Source organism: Gastrolobium bilobum, unplaced genomic scaffold (genome assembly GCF_033153095.1).
Source record: "Gastrolobium bilobum isolate Gb01-03AN ecotype WA unplaced genomic scaffold, APGP_CSIRO_Gbil_v1 utg2492, whole genome shotgun sequence".
Classification (NCBI taxonomy): domain Eukaryota; kingdom Viridiplantae; phylum Streptophyta; class Magnoliopsida; order Fabales; family Fabaceae; genus Gastrolobium; species Gastrolobium bilobum.
The window spans coordinates 54,387-79,502 of record NW_026896979.1 but is presented as its reverse complement, the minus strand read 5'-3'; the positions used below and the strand labels follow the sequence as shown (position 1 = coordinate 79,502).

The following is a 25,116-nucleotide window of genomic DNA, read 5'->3' as shown; positions in this document are numbered from 1 at the left end:
ATGGGCTCATCAAGCACTAAAACGAAGCTACCTACATGATATTCTTTTGATCAATAAAGTTTAGCATCTTTTAACTAAAACAAAAGAGAAAGGATCCATTGAGTCATATAAAAGTACAATGGATTCAATGCTACTGTATCAATTACGGAAGTTAAAGAGAAAAAGTATGTGATCATTGCTTTGTTGAGGTAATTATAACATCGGATTCAATGCAAGCTATCAATCTCTGGAGAGTTTAGTATTCATGAAATCAACCACTTAGGTGGCTCTGGAGAGTTCAGTATTCATGAAATGAACCACTTAGGTGGCCTTTTCAGGTCGGTAATTTAATCAAATTTGCTGATGATTTAGTTTGAAGTTATAAACGGATGGAGGTAACGGCGCCGATCGTGGGATAATTATTATCAATGAGCTAAATAATAATCTATCATAATAAGTGAGTCCGAAATCACATTTCAACTTTAAGATGTTAGGTTTATGAATCATTTCCATTTATATGATTTTTATTAAATCCATTTCTAATCACTTCATTGCTCACACTTGATTTCCTAATATTCTCCTCATTATGAGTCTCAAGCTCACATTTGCTCTCTATATATCAAATAGAAGTTTCTTCAAGTATTAATGGATTTACATCAACACTTGACTAAAATCATAAAGTAATTGGATTATAAACTGAACATATTCAAATACTCGGTTGACATAATCAATTATTTATTTTGACACCACTGTTGGACGGTCATGGACAGCGCTCATGATACAAGAGAATTATGATCAATAGGCTAAGCGGTGGTTTATCACAATAACTGGACTCATATCAAATCTCAACCAAAACCTTAATATATTGGGTTTATATATCCTTTCATTAATCAAATTTTGACCAATATTAAACTTCTCAGCTCAGACTTAAATTTCCTAACAAGAGAATGATTCAAATCTTATTTGACATGGGAAGATAAGAAGCCTCGAAGAAATTGTAGGAAATCTTAGATTTATGCGGAAGCGGTTTAGGACCTAGTACATTGGTATGCTTACCGAATCATCCTTGTTTCACAATTACCTCTCGGTGCGCAGGTCTCGTGTAGAATCTTCCCTTGTAGGATTCCTCTTCACGAACAGCTCACCTCAGCGCCGCAGCACGAACAACCTCCTTGAAGCTGGACTGTGGCAGATCTTCCAAACTATCTCTCGAGGAGGAAGGGGAAGTGTGTGGGCACTGATTAGATTCAGAGCTTGCCTCTTTCTCACAAAAAAGACCTTAGAGGCTGATGACTTAAGAGGTACTATTTATATGGGTTCCAAGAAACCCTAGCTCATTGGGCTCTAGGTTCCTTGGGCTCTTCTCATACTAATAACCCATTTGGGCTTTAGTAAAAGAGCAAACCCAACAATCTCCCACTTGCTCTTTTGGATACAAACTTGAGTCGTAAAACCCAAGATCATGTAACCCATAAGTCATCATCTATCCGAAAAATACCCCATCCCTTGTCTCAAGCTAGCTTGGGGATCTACCATCTGTTATTAATCAAGGCTCCTGATAATCAACAAATGATTATCTAATTCGGTGCTACTCCACTAAAAGCCCGAACTTGAACTCCAAGATTAACAACACTTATAACATGAATATGCATCGCCCCTTTGTAGAATGTCTATAATTGATTGACAAGTTTTCTGTAACTCAATCAATTATTTATTCCCTTGACTATGATAGTTTCTTTAATGGATTACATGCACTGGCCAGTGTCTTTAATATCCAAGTACCGAAACATATCAAGGGGACATATCCTACAAATTCCATGTTGTTTATCTCATAAATACCGATAATCAAATAATCTCACTCCCAAAATACCGAGTTATTGGCCGTCAATAGATCGAACCTCACCCGTTGGTAAATCAAAGAATGAAAACTATTTGATTACCTATTTATAATAAACTCAGGATTAAGAGCAATCACATAACTATAGTTAACTGGAGATTTGATACCTTATGACAGAAAAACAACCTTAATCAAATCTCTCCTTGATCCTTTCAATGTGAATGTTAATTCACACCAATATTTTCCAATGATTCGGACAAAACCATTTCATAAAATATTGCAGCCTAAATAAAGTGCCCAACTTTATTTAACAGCTGTGAATCCATTCATCAATTGTGAGAACCTATGATCATGTCCTCCATGAACGTATCCATATGATCATATACTCCACAATTTGATCCGGACCTTTATGTTTGTAAATAGTGCGCAAAATAAATAAATAAAACCTTATTTATGAAATTCAGAAAATTATTTTATTGTTTCATGGTCTTACTCCAAGAGCACAATGAAACCAATAACTCCCACTTGCTTAATGCAAGTCTGGGATCCTCTTAAGACCCAAAGAAGTAACATGCCTCTCGAACACAAGTTCAGGCAAACTCTTAGTAACTGGGTCTGCAAGATCCACCTCTAATGCTATCTGAGTTTAGTGAAAAACTCATAGCTCGAGGTTGATTTTCTTGAGTCAATACCGACTTGAAATAACTGAATATTTGAAAACTCAGCTTTTCAAGACTCCCACTAGAATATACCAGCATATAATCTCTCGTTCTCCAAAGATACTTGAGTACATGCTTAACAATAATCTAGTATTCCTCTAGGTTCAAAATGGTACTATCTCACTACTCCCACTGCGTGACAGATGTCTGGTTTAACGCCCAACATGATATGCGTGAGTCTACCTTTGCCAAAGCATAAGATATCTTGCTCATGCATTCATCCTTCTTAGAAGTCTTTGGTCACTCCTTAGGAAGATGAATTCCACATCTGAGAATTATAATTCTTTTCTTAGAATTCTCATGTTGAATTTTGGGTTTTGTCAATGTAAGTAGCCTGAGGTGATGCCAACAACTTATTCTTCCGGTCTCATAAGAGTTTTATACCAAGAATATAATTGGCTTCCCCAGTGCTTTCATACCAAAACACTAACTTAGCCAACTCTTTATGCTTGATATTACCTCCACATTGTTTCTAATAAGGAGCATATCATCTACATAAAGTACTAGAAAAACTACTGTCTTCCGTTGGATCCTTTACATACAAATACACATCATTCATCAAGGTTCTCTCAAAATCAAAATTTTGATAACCTGATCAAAACTGATGTTCCAAGACCTGGATGCTTGTTTAAGTCTATGAAATAGACTTTCACAACTTGCATACCATGTGTTTCTACCCATTTGCTATAAACCCTTTTGGTTGTTGTATGTAGATATCCTGACATCCAACTCCCAAAATGAAATCTCATAATTGAGACTTATAGCAACTAAGAGAATCTGGATAGACTCAAGCATGGCGTCTGGCAAAAATTGCCTCCAAGCTAGCTTTGAAGGTTTTCACCTTTCTGTCCATCCTCTCTTTGCCTTTTATGTCCACATGCACCTTGTGGGTTTTACCCCTCTTGGTGTCTTTACTAGGACCAAACAGAGTTGAAATACAAGTATTTCATCTCATTGTTCATAGCTTGAGCAACACTTGATCAACAACATCTTCTAGTGCATTATCGTAACTAGTAGGATCAATATCACTCAACAAGAAACAATTTGAGAGTTAACAAGGTTCTCTCCCACTACGAATGTATTGCACTAGACCTTGTGTATTTATAGGTAAAACAAAGAGTGGGTCAAATGATGGATCTTCAATTTCTTGAGGATCCGCTTATCCTTGATATTGTTCATTTACATGTGATACTAATATTTCTACTAGTTTCACTTATATATTATCATGTTGAATTTCTAATCATGGTTCTCTTGTTTGTTCACTTAGAGATATATCTATCCCCTCTTGAACAATCAAGGGAACAGTGGATGAAGCTTCTAGAGATTCTGGAAATTCTTGATCTGAGATAAATCTCATCAAGAATAACCTAACTTAAGAGCTTATAATTCCTTATCTAGTCCTCCTTTAAGAAAATCATGTGAGTGCTCACTTAGATTATCTTGTCCTTAAGACTAAATAAGAAATCATCTCTAGTTCTCTTAGGGTAGCCAAAACATATGCACTCTTCCATACAAGATTCCATCTTATACTGCTGTTGTAGGACGTGTGCCGTAGCACCCTAAATCCGAATATGGTTTGATCTGGGCTTACACCCTTTCCATAATTCTTTAGGTGTCTTTACAACAAATTTTGACGGAATCAAGTTAAGAAGGTACATTTCCTTCTCTTATGCATCTCCCTTGAACAACATTGACAAAGATGAATAACTGAACATGATCTTTACCAAGTCTAGAAATGTTTGATTTTCACATACTGCAACTTCATTCAACTAACGCATTCTTAGAGTTGACAGTTACAAAAACTATCCCCTCTTAAATCAGGTAAGACCTGAACTTACCAGACAGGTAGCCAACACTTTAGTCAGACCAAAGTGTTTTTGATTTGAACACCTACATGCTTTTCTGCCTCAGACTAAACCTCTTGGAATTTCCAAAAGCTTTAGACTTATGGCGCACTTGGTTCATCTGTCCAAATCCAGAGTAAACATTCATATAATGAAGTACTCATCACCTCTTCTGGTCTGAACACTAATTGGTCCACATACATTAGTATGTACCAATTCCAGTTGAATAGTTGCGCAAACCTTTTTGGCCCTTGTAGGATTGCTTGGCCATTTTACCTTCCAAATAGGACTAACATGTAGCTGTTAGTTAAAAGATTCTTGAACTTTCAGTCCCTCTTTTAACTAAAACATGTTTCCTACTTGAGATAATGTGACTCAGTCACAAAGGCCAAAGTTATGTTTCATTTGAAACTTTTATTTCTTTGGTGAAAATCCTTGTTCATCATCTTTTCCATTCAACATAACAAATTTAAAAAAGGGTATAGGACATATGTAATAAAGACTATTCAAACAATGTACCAGAAAAAACAAGACGAAGATGAACTTCGAAATGTAACTGAGGAATCAATTGCATTGTCAACCCATGTTTTAACCAAAACAACTAACAAAAATTGAATTCCTCTTGAAATCTGGAACAAATAAACAGTCACCCAAAACCATAGTCTTATAAATAAATTGTCTTACTGCAAATGCAGACACAAGTTCCCATTTTCAAGCTTAAAATATCTATGTCCATTGCTGACAGGTATGTCATGTTTGAACTACTACAAAGAGTAACAAACATAATCAGTGATTCCTGAATCAATAATTCATTCACTGATCAGGCCTTGATATGCCCATGTCTGGTTCTTTTCATCACCTCTGGGCAATTTTTCTTTCAGTGTCCCTTTAGTCTGTACTTGAAGAACTTGCCTTGCGGCTTCTTCATAGCAACTGGTTTGACAACTGATAACCAAGTCATTTTGTTCTTGTTACCACCCTTGGGTTTCCCTTTGGATTTAACAAGACTCTTAGCAAAACCTGCACCGACTGCATTCTGTCTAGCAGAGCTGCTAGATGCAGCAAACATGTCATTAAGAGTCTGAAGCATTTTTACTCCACTCTTAATCATGTACACTTGCTTTTGCAAGTATTTGGAAAGACTGACAATAATATAGCAACGAACTACCATATCTGCCCTTTCTCAATCTGAGAAATGCATCTTAGTTTCCTTAAACGCTTTCTCTGCAGGTTGCTATGGCCCTCACATTGTCAGGACAAATTTTAGCTTCCATGTTTTAGAACAATATCAAAGATTTGCTTTTCACTTATTCATAGTTGGTACCATCTAGAGGTTTTCGACTCAAAATCATTTCTAAGATATTTTCTGAAAAACATATAAAGCACACAATTACAAACAAATAATGCAATAAACAAACGAAGTGCAAGTAGATTCTCATAACTACTCTTGTTTATTGTTAACAATCCTTCAGTTTATCTTTACAAGGCTTACGATGGGCAAGTCACTTGTAAAAACCAAAATTGTTATTTGGGCCTTCAGTGCCATTGCCAGAGCCTCGATGGGAGGGTTAACAATTTTACCAAAGTTGAATGTAATTAACCATTGTTTAATTTCAAAATTATCCTTAGTGTCTAAGCATTGCCGACGATGGGCCGTACAATACTTTACTAAAATTTTGAAATTATTAAGATTTAATCTAGTGAAATCTGATTATCCTTATCCGATGGGGCTTCAGCGATAACCATTTCACTAATAAACCCACAAAAGGAGCCCGCAGGTTTTAAAATTAATTAATTTTTAAAACCTTCACCCATTCAACATTTTTGTTTGAGAATTTTCATAAGCCTTGTCGAATTCATTGTTTAATTTCAAAATTATCTTTAATAACTTAGTATTATCGACGATGGGTCGTACAGTACTTTATTAAAATTTTGAAATTTTGAAGGCCCAATAAAATCCAATCATGCTAATCCGTTGGGGCCTCACATGATTATTTTATTGATAGGCCCACAATGCGCCTGGAGGTTAAATTAATTTCTTAATTTAAATCTCCTCCCATAGATATTTAAGTCCAATCTAATAAAATCCAATCATGCTTATTCGATGGGACTTCACATGATTATTTTATTAATGGTCCTATAATGCGCTTGAAGGTTAAATTAATCTCTTAATTTAAATCTCCTTCCATTCAACATAAGCAACATTTTCTAATTTCCAAGAATTATTTAATTGAGAGTATCCTTTGTTTGATTTCAAAAACTATATAAGTAAGAGCACCGATAAACGTGCACTAAGCTTAACATAATTTTGAAAGCATTAAGGTCCTGAAATCCGGTCACTTTACGTCAGCGTGTGCTCCAAACAATCATGATACATGAATGTTGTATGCAGCGTGTGTTATTCCATGACCATTTCAGAAAACCCACAAATTACTCGCAAAATAAAAGAAGTCTCTTAGGAAATTTTCTCTAATTATTTTTCTAGATTTAAATCATCCAAATAGCTGATTTAATTATTAATCTAGATTGCAACAATCATAATAATTATCATTTATGAGGATAATTTGAAATCAAAATAATTTCCATAACGATTATTTGTCTTGATGTTAATTATCCAAAATTAATTAATTCAATTATTAATCTAGATTTTTAATAAAAATTATAATAATTATTAATTAATTTCTTAGGATGATTTAAAATCAAAATAATCCCATAATAACTATCATACTAGTCGCTGAAGACATAATAGCTATTATGCTCATGCAATCATACAAGTTATGCAACAATATGGCACCACCTAATCTATATGGCATGTTATCAATCATATAATTTATACCAATCAATAAAAGCATTAAATAATAAAATCTAATTACTTTAATCCATGGCCTTCCTATTTTAAAGAAAATAAAATAAAATAAAATAATACAACTTTGGAATTCGACTTTCGCCTAGCCCATAGTATCTGTCTCAAGCCCCTTTAGGGTTTCATGGGCCCAAAAGCCCAAAGACCCAATCCTTTGGCGAGAAACCCTAGGACGCGAAAGAGAAACCCTAGCCGTCAGGTCTGCCGCGCCGTCACCCGAAGTCAAATCAATCTGAAACTCCAGGGGAAGGACCGCCACGTAGAGAGGAGTGCACCGCCGCCGGAATCACCCAAAAAGGTGGCCGGACGCTCCCTCACTCTCCCATTCTTTGCCGGAGAGTGGCGGCCACTCTCAGAATTTGTGGAGGCGCGTGTAAACTCAGATGGCGGTAAGCCACCCACCGTTGCGTTCGTCTTTCCGTCCTCTTTCCAACCATATATAGATCGCCTCATTCCGAGATCGGGAAGACCTCGAAAAGTCTCCGACAGTTCTGACTGCGCATCTTACTCGCGGTTTCTCGATCTTGAACTTTTACAAAATATTTGAAAAATACACAGAAATTCCAAAAATAAACAAAAACAGCAAGGAGGAAACCTAATCATATGGGATTAGTCTCCTTGTTACAAATCGAGAAATACACGAGAGATCCTAACCATGGATTAAAGCATTTTTACCGATTAAAATTTAAACTTTTATGAAAATGAATTATAAAATACACATGCTAGATTCATACCATAATCCTAGAACCCTAGGTGCCACATTTCAAGAAGCAAAACTAATTACATGAATAGTGAAACTAGATTCACATACCAATGTACAGCCAAGGCTCTGATACCAATTGTAGGAAATCTTAGATTTATGCGGAAGCGGTTTAGGACCTAGTACATTGGTATGCTTACCGAATCATCCTTGTTTCACAATTACCTCTCGGTGCGCAGGTCTCGTGTAGAATCTTCCCTTGTAGGATTCCTCTTCACGAACAGCTCACCTCAGCGCCGCAGCACGAACAACCTCCTTGAAGCTGGACTGTGGCAGATCTTCCAAACTATCTCTCGAGGAGGAAGGGGAAGTGTGTGGGCACTGATTAGATTCAGAGCTTGCCTCTTTCTCACAAAAAAGACCTTAGAGGCTGATGACTTAAGAGGTACTATTTATATGGGTTCCAAGAAACCCTAGCTCATTGGACTCTAGGTTCCTTGGGCTCTTCTCATACTAATAACCCATTTGGGCTTTAGTAAAAGAGCAAACCCAACAGAAATAAGAGCTACCAAAAGATGTATATGCTTTTTTGCTTTTGCTGAAGCCGAGAGCATTCACATACCATGATTCCAAAATAGTCGTACTGCTCCTGTTTCTTCCACAAGCAGCCTAGAAAAAATATAGGTGGAGGAAAAAGTCGGATACAATGGAAAACGTTCATAAAATTAAAAAAAATTATTTGATTTAATTTTATAAAAATAATATATATATATATATATATATATATATATATATATATAATAATATATAGTTATATATATATATATTATTGGCACATATTACCTTATATAAGTTTAGCAAAAAGTAAATCAAGTGAAGTCATTTAAATTCATATAAAGATGTTTTAATTATGAACAGTTATAAACTACACAATCATAACTTGTACTACTCATTTAAATCTTGCATTAAAAAAATTATATGATTAATTTGTGGGCAAATAAATATATATGTTCACCAAAGAAATAAGTTGTGTTACAAAATTAGTACTTATTTGAATTGAATAACAAAATGTCAGTTAAATGTTTGGAGAATACCAGATACAATGTGAGAATATATTGCGTTTGAAATGTGAAATAAAAATTTGTTCTTTAATTCTGTTTTTATTCATAATTATAAAAATATTATATTACTTTTATTTTATTTTTTTAAAATTTATACAGAAAATATTAAAAATAACAAAATGCCAAATTGATATCAGTGTGGGGGTGATTTTGAGTATTATAAAATCATTCGTAATGGAGCAACCTCGAAAATGACTGGGTATTTCAGCCTAATGCCAACATGAAGAGGCATGTAAGTATTAAAGCAAGCTATTAGTCAAAAACTGGATATAATTGAAAAATGAGATTTTCAAATAACGTTTACGCATGTGTACCCGTCCGTGTCCCCTCCATACCACACTACTTATAAACGTCAAATGCAAATATTCGTTCCCCTAAATGGTCATTTATGTTTCAAAGAGTTATGTTTACATGGGTGAATAATTCAATATGCTTTTGTTCATCGTGTTTTTTTTTTTCATTTTTATGATGCGTTTAGTTTGTTAATTTTTTTTTTATTTTACTAATAATTACAAAAGCATTACATTATTTTCAACAACAAAAAAGAGCAAATAGGGTTGCTGTGTACATGAAAATCAAAGGTAGGGGTGTCAATATAACTTATGACACGCGGGTCGACCTCTTACACGACACAAAAACTCGTGTTTGAGTTTACCCGCAAAAAAATTGTGTTGTATTCGTGTTGAAAAAAATGACACATAAAAAATTCGTGTCGTGTTCGTGTCGATGTACTCGTGTTCATGTTGATCCATATTTTTTATTTTTTTTAATTTTTTTTTTTTAATTTTGACACATTTTTTTTAATTTTTTTTGTCAATTACCGTTTTAATCCATATTTTGTGTGTTATTTGTGTGGTGTTAACTCGCAAAAAATTTGTGTCGTATTAATGTTGAAGATTTTGACACGAAGAAAAATTCGTATCATGTTCATGTTGATATATTCGTGTCATGTCAAATTCATGTCGTGTTAATCTATTTTGACACGCGTGATCAAGGTAATCATTGACTAATTAACATTTTAAGGATGGACAGATGGACCTACAAGTAAATGAATTGATATTATCCACAACTCTCTCTCTTTCTTTCTTTTTTAAAGCTGGATCAACTCATTTTAATCCTAAGGGTTTGGGCCCTAAAACGTACTATGGGCTTGCGGTGTCAAACAAGTTTTGGGGTTGAGACTGATGGACCTTGATGTGGACCTTCCATACCTTAACATCTCCTATGCTGTTGCTCTGGCTGCTAAGAGAGACCTCAATAACCTCATCGGGGAACCTCTGTTACTGTATATAGTGAATGACCTGAATTTCTAGAGCGGCGCGAAATCTTTGATAATGTTTGGGCGAAGAAAGTTTCTTTCCTTCCCCTTAGTCATTGGGGCAGTCATGTAAGTTTCATTCTTCTCTTTCCCTATATCCAATTTCGATGTATACATACATGCCCCAATTTAATTCCCATATTATATAATTGATTCATATTGTTAACGATGTGCGGTGAAGATTTTATATATCACATATATGGATTGGTTCTCACTTAGTCTAAATTTGGGGTGTTACTAAAACTTGTAGAAGCACTATTGTTGTTAAGATATTGACACCTATTACCTAATCAAATCAAATATGTTTGAAGATTTTGAATTAGCTTGATCGAGTTATGTACTAAGATTTTGTACGGGCTATGCAGCATTGGTGTTGTTTCTGGTAAGGCAATATTTGGACCCCCACTTGATGAGTATTGGAAAAAGAAGCGTCAGGAAGAGACCGGTGCTTCTGCTGCAAAGGAAAATGACTCAACCTCAACTTAATTCACCATCATATAAAATCTTGTCATGCTTTTCTAACTTTCTTTTGACTAAAAACGAGGATTGAAAGATAACATTTGAGTTTGCATTGCATCTTGAACGTGTCACTGCGTTAGCTCTGCTAACAATTGTTGTTGAAGACTGAACTCCAGGTTTCATTTACTCTTGGCAGCACTCTGGATGAGATTTTATTCTGAGTAGAGAATGGGATTTGGTTATTTAGTAGAATCCGTGTTAGATTTCACTCAACAATAAAAAATAATGTTGAAAAGAAACTGTTCAAAGGGGTGTTATTAGCATTCCTCTCATGTTCAGAGAAGGGAGTTTTGGTGTGAATGAATCTTCTTCCTCATGATAACTTTTTTATCCTCTCCTCTTGAGATGTATCTTTTCTCTTTCTCTATTTTGTTACTGAGCTTAGTCACAGGGTTCCTCTGTCTCTATACTGATTCCTTGGATTTAATAAAATTCATATAAGCCAGTCCATTTTTGCATTTGTCTTTCTCGATTTATCTATCTATTATGTACTGCCTATTATATTGCAACGTGCAAGGGAATCTAGTGGTTAGCAATTCTGTCATGAAGCACAGTTATGTCCAAAGCCTAAATTATAGTTCAAATGACGACCTGAACAATGAGCATGTATACCTGCTCAATAGAAATGGAATCAACAATATACTGGAATGGGATGTTCTGTAACAAGGCTTCAACATTCCAATTCAAGGATGGGTTCCACTGATTACACCCTCAAACAAATGATACTGCTGGGTTATGAATGCCAGCTTTTAACAAATGATGTTTTGCGGGTCTAATGAATGCTACCTAATAAGAGGAAAGATTGAATATATGTCTGCGGGAAGGTTAATATCTGCTATTAGGGAAATTGTTTAAGGGTGCATCGGATGTTCTATAATAGAACATTAATTATGTATTCCTGCTTCTATAACAGAACATCTACAACTCATTTTTAATTATGTAATTCCGGATGTATATAATTATAATATTAAAATTATTGTTTTTAACTATGTACTTTCGGGAATACATAATTAAAAAATGGTTGCAGGAACCAACACTTCAACAGTACCATTCCTGCAACATGATTATTATATTTCCCATTGTTTGATGCAATAAATTTACAGAATTATTTAAATAACTTAACCAGGTATATTACATAAAGAAATCATGATGTAGCTGCATGTCAAAGAAGCACCACCGTGAAAGAGATATAATGTGGTACACATGTCAAATCACATTCTGCATGTTGGTGAATGGAACTATTTTCAAGTACTTAAACAGGAACAAAGAGAGACGTACTGTCACAATAGTGGAGAATTATTGCTGTCAAATAACTCACAATCTCAACAACTGTCTCATGAGCAATATTAGCACATCTTTTGACACAAGCACAAAAAGTCTACAGAATAAACCCCACGAACAATTGAACTGTCTCAAATGTCACCCTCCCTCCTGCCAATTTGGATTAAACCTTGTTTATTGCTGATCCACCCACTCTCTTTTTCTTCATCAGAAATTTTGATTCAATTGATGATGTTTCTTACTATAGAAGGTACATGATAAACCCTTTTAAGCACCGTACCAAGCAAACCCCACACCAGCCATTTCGAAGATCCACTTGTTACTTTTGTGGGCATAATAAATCAATTTTTCAGTTCCATCAGTGGAAATCACCAATTTTAATCTCTTCTTTTTTTCTCGACTAGCTTGATTCACTCTGATGAATGGATAGTTTCTTTTGCTGGGACACGCAACACAAACAAATTTAATAGGAGATAGAGACCTGGAGGGACTAGTTTTTTTAGTTTTATGACGTCAAAATCTGAAAATGCCGTTGCAGAATACATGCAGAAACAGTGGCGTCTCGTGTATGGAATTGCCAAGGCAAATTAGTTTGCCTGTTGTTGAGATATATAGTCCCATATTGATTAGATGGACAACTAATATGGCCTTTATAAGGCCTTGGACACTCCTACCCCTTGAGCTAGCTTTTGGGGTGGTGACCTCAAGGTTCTTAACATGGTATCAGAGCCTCACCGTCCCCCCGCTTTAAAAAAGTGGAATTAAAATAAAAATAAAAAAGCACAAAAAGGTAAACCAAAAATGGGCCTGTGCAATTTCCACGCTTCTAGCCTAAAGGGCTCTTGCGTGAGGGGGCGTGTTGAGATATATAGTCTCATATTGATTAGATGGACAACTAATATGGCCTTTATAAGGCCTTGGGCACTCCTACCCCTTGAGCTAGCTTTTGGGGTGGTGACCTCAAGGTTCTTAACACCTGTTGATTTCAAACTCTCTTGTAGAAAGCAATAGCCAACAATATCGGTCCTGGGGTATTAGACCCAGTGTTTTAAAACTCGAACCAGTCATCGAACCGGCCGAGGTACTGAGTCACTGGTTCAATCAAGTTGAACTGGATTTACTGTTCACATATTAAAAATATAAAAATATTACTTATATTAATAAAAATTCAAATAAGAAAACTATCAATAAGCTTCAAAAAATAAATTGATTTTCAATGATAGCAAATATTATATACTTCTAAGCTTCTAGCTCTAGACCATATCCTAATATTAGATTAAAATTGCAATATAAGTTAAATGCACCTTTTGTACTTTACATAAATTAAATCATGATAACAAATAGTATGCATGACATATACACTAAGAAAAAAGTGTCACCGTTATCATGATAACAAATAGTATGCATGAAATATACACTAAAAAAAAGTGTCCCCCGTTAAGATGAGATCATGAGACCATCAGTGTTTATCACCACTTAACTTCATGAGATCATTATAAGATGCAACTAAATTACATAAACGAACTGCACTATTCTAAAATACCTTATTATTTTCACCTTACTTTTAATCATATTCATCATAAAATATGAATATGATTTAATTCAAGAGTTCTTATCAACAACAACAAAAAATTTACCAAAAAAAAAAAAAAAGAATAACCAGTCTAACCCGGGTCGTTGGGTTTCGGCCGAGTTGACTGCAGAAGCGGTCCAACTACCCGCTCGGACCGGAAAACCCATCGGGTCACCGAGTCCCGGGTCGACCCAGCCGGATTTTAAAACACTGATTAGACCAATTATATCATTAATGAACTATAATAACCATTTCATTAAGTAACCATATGATTGATTTAATATATTCAGCTTAACTTTACTAGGTTTATGCAAAGATTTTTTTTCTTAATATGTGGATAGGAATGTTAACTAAGATTATTTATTTAGGACATTTGTTTATGAATTTCTTGTATTTCTGTTTTTTGATAAATCATAAGCTAATCATATTCGAGTCGGGAGCATAAATTTTGTTTAATAAAAATTAAATATGTGTCACTTGAACTTACCGTTAAGTTTCTTGTATTTCTTCCTCTTCCTTATCAGACCGTTAGTGGGTTACATGATTTTTTATTCTGTTTTTTGATGGACTTTGTCCAACCCAACAGGCCCACGTGAAGACATATCCCTGTGTTTAGTTGTGAAGCCCATTTGGTTCAGTATGGTCTCTAGGCTTTTGTCCAAAAACAAATGCTGATTGTATCATGATCTTGTCATATTGACATTGGTATCTCGGGAATTATGCAACTGTTCTGAGTCTTCTGACCCTCATATTAGGTTCACATTTGATCCAATTCTTTTGGGTCCAGTTCATTGACTTTATGTGCAATCACTTGAGGAAATATCTTCAATTTCGAAGACAAAATTTAAATTAGCATCAAAACTGCACGGATACTGACACGGAACACGGGACACTGTATGATATGATACGTAACACATTAATTCTAAAAAATAGCATATTTCGACACGTTAGGACACATTTTGATATTAAATAATGTTTTTAATATATATAATATAATTTATATTTAATACATATTACAGTCTATAATAAGTCATATAACCAATCAAATATTCAAATTTTATAACATAAATATAAAAAAATTAATTTTTCGTACCTTGTTAATTTTTATGTCAAATTTCATAACAGAGAAAAATTGATTTATAAATGAATTTTTTTTTTTATTTTTAGTTGATAAAAAAAATTAAGACTAAAAAAAAAGTGTCGGAACATTGACCACCTGTCGAAAAAAATTGACTGCGTGTCAAAAAACCATGTCAAAGCGTGTGAAAAGTTGACCACGTGTCAAAAAAAACGTGTCAGAGCGTGTCGAAGAGTTAACCATGTGTCCAAATATATTAACCGCGTGTCGGAACGTGTCGGAGCGTGTCGATGTCCGACACTTACATTTAAAAAAAATCAGTGTGTGCGCGTATGTTAGCCTATCAACTCCATGATAATAGGAACAACTATCATTATTTTGAATTTTTTTTTTTACAATTATCTCCAATAAAATTCTCATGATTTTTCCTACTTACCTTGACACAACCAATTCTTTTTCTATGACTAAAGTTCAAACACTTAGTATACATCTTAACCTTACCCTTGATCAATATATTTATCTCCTCTCGCCCAAACGGAGTGATCACAGACTATTGATAATTACCATCAACAAGTTCAAGGAATTACATCACTGTATTCTGTAGCTACTACCATTTAAAATTCAAATTAATCGATTAGTAAATGTAAGTGATTATAAATAAATAGTTCACAGATAACAATAAGGATTTACTCTCTTTCTTCTAAGTATTTTTTCTCATATCCTCTAATTCTCCCCCTTCTTTATAAATCATCTCATTCTCTTCTAATTCTCCCTCCTTCCCCCAACCCTCCCCACCATCTCCTCCCACTCTCTATCTCACTCCCCCTCTCTCTCTCTCTAAGTGACTTCTCTCTCTAAAAGGTTAGCTTTTATTTTTATTTAAATTTTGTTGCTTTAATAATTTATCCTTTTAATTTCTATGGCTATATATTATCTATCTAAAGAGCAACCAATACGCTTCCTAGGATTGCGGTCTCCATCCGAAGTAAAAGGTGGGTTTATGGTGTGTGGTCGAGTCACTGACTGGGTAAAAGAGTCAAAGGAAAGGGCCTCCACACACTACACTCAGAGAAAGCTACAGACACTGCGTGACATTATCCCACAACGGATTCCCAACCCACATCTTTACACCAATTCGTGTCTATCGCTCCGAGGGAGAGACTTAGCCACCTCAAATTCGTCTGCATTTTTGCAACTTACCAGGATCGCCACGTTCATAACAAGTGCCACGTGGCACAATGGTAAAGTTAGGTCTCAGGTCTCTGTCTTACTAGATTAAAAACCCGCAAACACAGATTCTCGCCCTTTCCGTCTTACATTTTAGAAATTCTGCCAAGTCCCACAATTCGTTGAAAGCCAAAAACAACAGGTGATAAATTTTTTGCAAGAATTAGATTAGAATTTTCAAAATTTTGTAGATAGTTATTGAATGAGTTAAAATGATAGGAGTAGTTATCTCTAATATAATAACTATCAATAATGCCAAAGCTGTCTAGAATTTTTCTTGCGCATGTTTTGTTGCGCGTGAGTAGGTCATACATGCTCCATTCACCCCATATGTTTCGGCTACATACTACTAAATATGCGTATGTGCACACATCTATTTCTGAAATTACACGTAACACAATACCAAATTTAGAACATCAAGATTTGGCACCCTCTTCGTACCTGTCTCAAAACTCCTACCCTCTCTGTCCAATGTTTTTCTCCAATGGAAACTTCTAGTCCGTGACCTTGGATTTTACATCTGCTGTGACCGTGGACCCTGCACCTTTATCAACAGGTGGACCGCACTATTCTATATACCCTTTCATATTTAATAACCATTTTCAAAGGTAATTTGAATCTTGAGATTGCAAGCTTCAGGTGCTTTCTTTCGAACTATTTTTCCTCTAATACCGTACAATATCTCTGTCCAGTGTCTGAAAAAATAGTTGGTTTTCCAAGTCAAAGGGAATTTCTAATTAAGACGACAAAGTTCAAAATCGTTATGATTACCAATTATTTTCTTCTTTTTTGGGTTTCTGTGTCATCATCACTTAGAAAACAAGAAAGACAGCGCTCCATTATCGCCACGTTTCCTTAAGCTGTTTTTATATGTACGCGTTTTCTTTTTTTCTCCCATGCGTTTTGAACATTTTCTAAACTATACAGCCTGGGAATCTCTATAGGTACATGCACTAGTCCACGATAAATTGTCGAACAACATCTAACTAAACTCGAATTGAAGTCTTGTTCATAGAGTGAGATGGAGATAATTTACCAGCCTCACATCGACAGAGAGATTGAATCGCTCATAGAAAGAATACATCCACCCAGGTACTTTTGTTATTTTCGTTGTGTGAAAATCTCATCGTCTTCTTGTTTCCTACTGAAAGAAAAATGAAACATCACGAATGAATTCATGTTCTTATTTAACTGTCTCTTGATCTATATGTGCAGGGTATGTATAGACAACGATTCTTGCAAAGACTGCACGGTGGTTAAGGTTAGATGCAATTTTCTAGCTACTTTCTAAGTTGTTTATATTTAATCACATATCAATCCTACGTATTGGGTCCTATTCATTATAGTTAAACTTGACTGTATGGTAAGCCATTAGCTTTGGTCTAGTGGTGTGGGATTTAGGTAGTTTGTATTAGTTAATTTGTTCAAAAAAAAAAAAAAAAAACTTGATTGTGTGGTGTCCACCATTACACAAGGCTTTCGCCCACAGATTTTGTAAACAGCTCCAGTGGTTGTTTATAGGATTTGGAAGAACCAAGTACACGTTAAATAGATAAATATCCTAGTGGAGATTTTCCAACTTGAGCTTATACACAAAAGTAATAATAATAGAATGCACATAGAAATTAAGAGCTTAACTACTCAAGTTGTTATTATAACACCTGCAACCAAAAGCCAATAAAATTATGGTATCTAATTGTGCTTGCTCTCTCCGCTATTACTAGTTAGCATATGCATTGTTAACAAAATAGAGTAATCCTACATATAAGTCATAAAATGGCTTTCGCACGTAATTAATTGTAGCTAGAACTTAATTTAATCATGTTCATCTGCAAAAGTAAATAAACCAATTTTGGCAGGTAGTCTGTAAAAATTGTGGTAATCCGGTATGAAAAGATTCGTGGGTTTAACAAACAATCATTAGTTTTGCTAGAAACCAAACAAAATCGTAGATAGTAAAGAGTTCAAAAACAATTACTCAATGCACCAGAAGTAAAAGCCTCTTGACTTTATTTACAATTTCATTTCAACAATACTAATTTTAATAATTTTTTCGGTATTCACAAACAGATTGATAGTGCGAACAAGCATGGGATATTATTGGAGATGGTGCAGGTGTTGACAGATCTTGACCTCGTCATTTCCAAATCATACATTTCTTCTGATGGTGGATGGTTAATGGATGGTCAGTATCTCTCCCTCAATAAAACAACGTCTTTATTATTTACATGCCACCATCTTTATATTTGTTTTACACTTATTTTAATTTAGAAAAATAAACTTATAGGAAAAAAAAAAAAAATGTCAAAATGTATGTTTTTGTATAATCTGGATTTATAAGATTGCTTTTATTTACCTTTCTCCTTCATGGCAGTTTTCCACGTGACGGATCAGGTTGGCAAGAAGCTCACTGATAAAAACCTCGTGCATTACATTCAGCAGGTCTCTCTGCCACTCCCATCTTCTTGTCATCTATCTACCTATCTAACTTACATAAGTAATTGAATTGTATATAAATAATTAAGACCTGAAACATAAATATAAAAAAGAATTTTAGATATTTTGCAGGCTCTGTGCGAGACTAGAAGACCACAACAAGAAGTGTCAGTGTCCGCGGCAAATGTAGCCATAGAGGTGACAGGGACGGACCGACCGGGCCTGTTCTCAGAGATATCAGCGGTGCTAGTGAGCTTGGGCTTCAACGTCACATCCGCAACGGGCTGGACCCACAATGATAGAGTGGCCTGCATTATCTATCTAGAGGAAGCATCCAAACCTGGGCCCATCGACTACAACGAACATTTGGCCAAGGTCCAGGATCAGATCCAGAACGTTGTTGAGGCCCATGACGGCAGTGGGGAGAAAGAGAAGAGGAGCGTGAGGTTGACGAGCTTCGCCGCCGGGCGTCACCATACCGAACGGCGACTCCACCAGCTGATGTACGCCGATGGGGACTACGAGAGTTGCCGTGCCTGCCACGGGGACAGAAGCGGCGAGCACAAGAAGGGGTGTGATGGGACCCACGTCTCCGTGAGTAGATACGAGGAGAAGGGGTACTGGGTGGTGAACGTAAGGAGTAGGGACCGTCCTAAGCTGCTGTTTGATACCGTGTGCGTGCTCACGGACTTGCAGTACGAGGTTTTTCACGCGGCTGTTAGCTCCACGAGCTCCATCGCTGACCAGGTACTAGAAACTTTTACATTATCGTCATCATTTATAATAGGAAAAAAAACGGTATCATTTTGATTGACACGTTGTGTCATTTTAAGTGTTTTACATAAAGTGCCGGTTCTCACCTCAGTCACATCGCTGACGTGTAAAGTGAAAAAAAAATAACATTTTAGAATAACATAGAGTACAACCAGTCGTACGATGTGTAAATTACTAAAAAAAACACAACTTATGTACTTTTACACTAAACCCTTTATAATATGCGTTTGAGTATATATACCACGTTGTGGTCACATTTAATGTTAATGCACGTGTTACACAGGAATACTTCGTAAGGCCCAAGGGTAGTTCAAATATGGACAACGAAAGCGAGAGGCAAAAGCTCACCCTATGTTTAATCGCTGCTATAGAACGCCGAGTGTCGCATGTATGTCCCATGAGACCCAGCATGAAGGTTTTCGTTTGTTTTGCATAACATTTGTTCGTGATCACTATTTTTCTTGACAAACCAAAAAAGATAATGAAAGAAGTAAAGTTAGATCTTGTTGAATTGGTGCCAGGGATTAAGGGTGGACATTCGCACTCAAAACAGAATAGGGCTACTGTCGAACGTGACACGCGTCATTCGTGAGAATGGACTATCCATAACAAGGGTTCAGATTGGAGTAGAGGGTGAGATAGCAGTTGGATCATTTTATGTTACAGATTCATCGGGTCAAGATGTGAACCCAAATATAGCGGAGTTGTTGAGAAAAGAAACTGGTGGGTCAATTGTTACGGTTCACAATTCGCCCAACAGGGTCCCTCAATCCTCATCATCCAGTACAACCATTCATGAAACCAAGAGCACGACAGAAGTTAGACCAAGATTTTCTCTGGGAAGCATGCTTTGGTCTCATCTCGACCGCCTCTCCAGCAATTTCGGCCCCATTAAATCCTGAGAAGCTCTAATCTCGGGAAAAGCAGTTATTACTTCAAGAAATGTCTTTATTGTAAATAGCTGTATATATGGAAAGGGGGAGTGAATAAGGAGATTAAGAGAGTCCTTTTCTCATGAGCACTATCCATAATTTTCGCCTTTGAAAATCGCATACCATTCAAAGAGAAATGAGATTTGTAGATCAACCGTAAATATAGGTGATATCATTACATGAAGATAATGATGATACCATCTTTAAAAGGAGTTGAAAGCCTTAATCCCGGACTCTCAATAATATTTGCAGACTGGCATTTTAAGTAACTTTTTTACAATTCGTTTAACTCTTATATTTCGATCCAATTCAATGTCTCTATAGTCAGAAGTTATATTTAAGGAAAAAGTGTTTATCATTTTAAATAACTTATATCATTTCACTCTCACAAAGAAATGAAACCCACACTTTTATTTTTTTTATCCACTCTCTCTCCGCCTTTATCTATCTTTTTTTCTCACTTAAAATAACAAAACTTTACATCCTTTAAAATAATACATATTTTTTTCTATATTTAATTGAACAAAGAATTGTGATGATACATGTATGCTGTGTTTTATGCCAACAACAATAATACTAATAATAATAATTATTATTATTATTATTATTATTATTATAGAGGGGCGTAACTCGTAAGGTATGAAAATTACAACAACTATCCCAATTGCAGATTTCTCAGCCTGCAAATTTCAAGAATGCATTCTCATTTACTGAAACTCGAATATCCGACTTAAACCAATTGACGTGCCCTATTAATAAAACATTAGACATTACAAGTCTAGAGTTCTAAAGGCACAACAGCTCTGTAATGCCTGTAAATAATTAAAGAAAGGTCTTAAATAATTAACTTTTCCTTTATGAGAAAATACAGGCTAAATAGATACCTCAATCTCATACAACAAATAGCCCGGAGACTATGCATCACATAAGAAGAAAATTTATATTGATTACCGGCTTAGTATTAGAACAAATGTCTTACTCCTGTTTATATATTTCAGTTGCTGCATCCCAGCATTTTTTAAAGTGGGCTGTGCAGTTCTCATAATCCATTAATAAATCTCATAACCGCAGCACAGATAATTTCTTGCAAGGCTTCATTCAGTATTGTTTAAACACGAGTTTAATTAATTGAGAGCATTAATAACCACACATTGCATAATGCCAAGCGGAAACTGGCTTTATGTACACAAATACGGTTTCCAGATGTTAATCAACAGATACTATATGCAAATATTAACACAATAGAAGAGGATCATAGTAAAAACACTTACATCTTGGACATGGTCTGCAGCATCGTCACATTACATCAATGTCATCAACATTAAGCCAGTCATTAGAATCCTTGTTTTCTGAATTACGAGCACTAGCATGCTCGGAACCTGCATGTTTGCTTTCTACAGAGTTTATATCCTTATCAGAGCTAGCTGAGCTTCTACTTAACTGAACCCAATCTCGAGAGTCTTTTGCTGAAGAATCAGAACCTGATGTAGCTTTTTTATAACTAGCAGGTACCTCACCTTCATCCTCCTCCAGATCACTGAAAGATACATCATCCTCATTAGCAGTGGGAAAGGATGTTCCACTGCCACCAACCATTTCAGAAGTATCCTCTTTCAACCAATCATCCGCATCATCCTCATACGTATCATCCAAAACTCTGTTGGCAGAACTGGATGATGATTCTTCTGCAGTGGGATTTACTGGTGCTTCTTTAACCACAGACTTGTCAATAATCTGAATTTCAGTACTTTGGACGGTATGTTTCTCCATTTCAACATCAGGCACAACCATAGATGGGACTGCTTCAACAACAGATGTCTTCAGAGTATCTGATCCATGTTGAGCACTGCTTGGCACAGACAAATGGTGATCTGCCTCTTTTGACTGAACATTTGCGCTAGCAGACAAGTCTGGCTCTTTCTTTTCCTTACTTCTTTTGTCCAACGTCTGAGTCAGCATTGCTCTTGCTTCCATTATCTGCACACATCGCATAAATTGGTGGTAATGCAGGCTAAAAGATTGATTAACAACACCGAAAGTAAAAGCTAGACAAAAGTCACATGCCGCAAGGATGACAAGTTTTCATTTCCAAACATCTTGGAGACTCGTCTGTCGTGAAGCAGAAGGATCACATTAGACATAAATAGGTTTTGAACAATTAGATCAGACCATCTAAGCATAGTGACACAGTTTCTAAAACAATTTAAGAATACCAACCTACAAGATTCAAATGCGATGACTAAAAGCAATAAAATACCTTGAATGTCTACATTTCAGTCATTCGTAGCACATACTTAGTAAGAAGAAAGAAGAAAGAAGAAATCAAACAAATACATAAAAAAAAGTAAGAAGAAAATCAATTCCGAGTGAATTTGAACTCACTTGTGGGGTTGATAAAAAATCAGCATCATTTTTGCTGAGTCTAGGGTGTAGGAGTACAAAGTAAATCTTCCAAAAGCAATCATCACTCATATATCCAGGGCAAAGTTCTAATCTTAGAGCAGCTAACCTAGGAGCCAAACGTTCAACAGCTAGAGCATGTTCTTGTTGGGCATCCGACAATTCAAAATCTGTAGAATGAAAAAAAAAAAACAAATTCAAAGATGAACCAATATCAGCAAAAATCATATAGAATACAAAACTAAAATGCACATTAACATATATTGCAATTTTAATAGAGGGAGAAAATCACAATATAATGAAACTTGTAGAATCACACACGACAGGTAACAATATCAATCATCAAATTAATAAGGAAAGAAAAATAAGACCGAGAAAGAAACCCTAAATTTACCATCAGAATCGGGATCATAAGGAAGAGGGAAATCGAGCCAAGTCTCCGGATGCATAGCTATGTTCCTTGCAAATTGCATCACCTCCTCGGTGATTCCAACGACGCCGTCGAGGCCTTCGTATTCGTGGAGAGGACGCTCCTCTTCAGATCCAAGTTGAAGGAAACTCGATGCGATCTTCGTAATCTCAGACACCGCCTTATTACCCGAAAGCTTCGAGATCCCGCTCTTGAATTTCCCGCTAATCTCAGCGAAATCGCTTCTGATTCCGGCAATAAGGGCTTCATCGGGATTCGAGATCTGAGTTTGTGGGCGCGAAGGGTCGGGTTCGGGTTCGGGATCCGGGGGAGGGGCGAGGAAAGAGGCAACGCCCCAGAATTGGCGCGATATGGTCTTGGTGAGCTCGGAGATATCCTCTTTGACGCCACGTGCGGTGGTTGGTGACGATGATTGTGATTGTGGATCGGGTTTAACGGGATCCGATTTGGATTCGGGTGTGGATTTTAAGTCATTGTTGTTGTTGTTAGGAACGTGTTCTTCTTCTTCTTGTTCTTCTTCGACGTCGTCGAGTCTGAGTGAATTGGCGATTGATCTGGCTAGCCATGACATGGTTGGCGATTCCTTACCAGTCGGCAGATTGTAACCATGACTTCAATAGTTAAAACAAGTTCTTCACGGGATAAGGACCTTCAGCTGCGACACCGTTTTCGATATTACAATAATAATAATGATTTAATTATTTAGGTTTAAATATTTTTTTAATTTATGTTTAATTTAATATCTTTCTTTTTATTAACGACCCCTTTGTTACTAACGTCCCTTGATCATGTGAATTTTGAAGTGTGTATGACCATTGTGAGTTGGGATATCAACAAATTATCATGGTTACTCAATACAAAGGATATACCTTTTATAACACAAGTGTATGGAAGCATCGTGGTTCAAAGGATTTACCTTTTATAGCGTAAGTGTATGGAATTTTCTTCTTTAATGTTGAATCTTCTCATAGGCAATAGCTATAGTATGGACAAATTATCCAAGCTATGACTCAAGAAAGGAGACAGAAGTGTATTGATACTAATCTTTTATGGGTTTTATAAGAGTTATGTTGTAGGAAAAATGATTATGTAATGTTATAGAGATTCGTTTTGTGTGCCTTAATTTTTTATTTATTTTTTTGTTTTAAAAAGTGTGGGCCCAACAAAATGTTGTGAGGATAGAAAAGTTTGTTGTGTTATGTTAAAGGATAAAACGAAAACCCATCTTTTATTTCAAAAGCATATCACAACTTCAGTGATTATAGTGGGTATATATAAGGATAAATCATTATCTTAAGATTTTTTGCGCTCAACTCATCTACTAAAGCTCAAAAAGCTTTTAAGTGACAAGAGCACAATCCAATAATCTCTCATTTATTTTTGAGTACAAACTTGAACCCTGCAACACCGTATGTATACCCGGTGTATTATACATTATGGTATTAAGTGCAACAAAATAATTAAGAAAGTTGCTTTACTTTAAGATTTGTGCTTATAACTTAACCATATGTTCTTACACAAATACATACATCTAGCTATCAAAAAACTTTTCATACAAAACCCATCCATCGGTATAACAATTATTGGCATCTAGCCATCATACTAAATCTTATGTATTCCCCTATCCTTTATGATGTCTTGTCTTTATTTTTTCATTAGTTAATTCATCAAGATTGACATCTAGCCATTATACATAATCTCATAATTCTAATACCTCAAGAGAATTGAAATACATTAAACTTCTTATATACATGTTACTCAAACACTTGAATTATAAACTAATACATACGAACTTGAATCTTACATACTATATTTATAAGCTTTTAACTTCGAATGCAAGTTCTATTAAAATGGCTACACAAGTGTTACGATTCAACACACACATATGCCTCTATTTACTCCAAGAGGCTAAAAGTGCCCCTTTCCTCTTTAAGCTAGTATTTACTCTTAACAGGACCTGCAACATATCCCCAAATAGGGTGATAATAAAATCTCAGTAAACTAAGGGTCCTTGAAGGATCACTCCACCCTTAAGTTCACCTCATATGCATACGTATTAAAATAAGCATGGTATATCATTTTTTA

At 35.6% G+C, this 25,116-nt stretch overlaps 2 protein-coding genes across 3 annotated transcripts; one reads left to right on the top strand and one right to left on the bottom strand.

Annotated features, from left to right (window-relative positions):
* The first annotated feature begins 17,017 nt into the window (after positions 1 to 17,017).
* Positions 17,018 to 20,496, top strand: LOC133303200 (ACT domain-containing protein ACR1). Of its 2 annotated transcripts, none has more exons than XM_061503079.1 (7): positions 17,018 to 17,151; positions 17,275 to 17,320; positions 18,130 to 18,244; positions 18,434 to 18,501; positions 18,628 to 19,242; positions 19,553 to 19,657; positions 19,791 to 20,496. In XM_061503079.1, exons 1-7 carry the CDS (start codon positions 17,081 to 17,083, stop codon positions 20,169 to 20,171), a joined length of 1,401 nt encoding a protein of 466 aa, XP_061359063.1. In that variant the 5' UTR covers positions 17,018 to 17,080; the 3' UTR covers positions 20,172 to 20,496. The 2 variants fall into 2 exon arrangements, with proteins under 2 accessions (XP_061359063.1, XP_061359062.1); XM_061503078.1 differs by having other exon boundaries at positions 19,553 to 19,684.
* An 813-nt stretch (positions 20,497 to 21,309) lies between these two features.
* LOC133303199 (uncharacterized) lies at positions 21,310 to 23,654 on the bottom strand. Its single transcript, XM_061503077.1, has 3 exons — positions 22,996 to 23,654; positions 22,584 to 22,771; positions 21,310 to 22,178 (listed from the first exon to the last, which is right to left on the bottom strand). The coding sequence occupies exons 1-3, from the start codon at positions 23,600 to 23,602 to the stop codon at positions 21,498 to 21,500; spliced, it is 1,476 nt and encodes a 491-aa protein (XP_061359061.1). The 5' UTR covers positions 23,603 to 23,654; the 3' UTR covers positions 21,310 to 21,497.
* Between the last annotated feature and the right edge of the window lie 1,462 nt (positions 23,655 to 25,116).

Bases quoted from the DNA above. Each gene is read 5' to 3' on its own strand.
- LOC133303200 (XM_061503078.1), top strand. From the start codon at position 17,081: ATGGAGATAATTTACCAGCCTCACATCGACAGAGAGATTGAATCGCTC. The intron at 17,321-18,129 runs GTTAGATGCAAT...ATTCACAAACAG, and splicing joins AAGACTGCACGGTGGTTAAG to ATTGATAGTGCGAACAAGCA. The intron at 19,243-19,552 runs GTACTAGAAACT...CGTGTTACACAG, and splicing joins CGAGCTCCATCGCTGACCAG to GAATACTTCGTAAGGCCCAA.
- LOC133303199 (XM_061503077.1), bottom strand. From the start codon at position 23,602: ATGTCATGGCTAGCCAGATCAATCGCCAATTCACTCAGACTCGACGAC. The intron at 22,772-22,995 runs GTAAATTTAGGG...TTCATTCTACAG, and splicing joins TTATGATCCCGATTCTGATG to ATTTTGAATTGTCGGATGCC. The intron at 22,179-22,583 runs GTGAGTTCAAAT...CGATGTGTGCAG, and splicing joins ATTTTTTATCAACCCCACAA to ATAATGGAAGCAAGAGCAAT.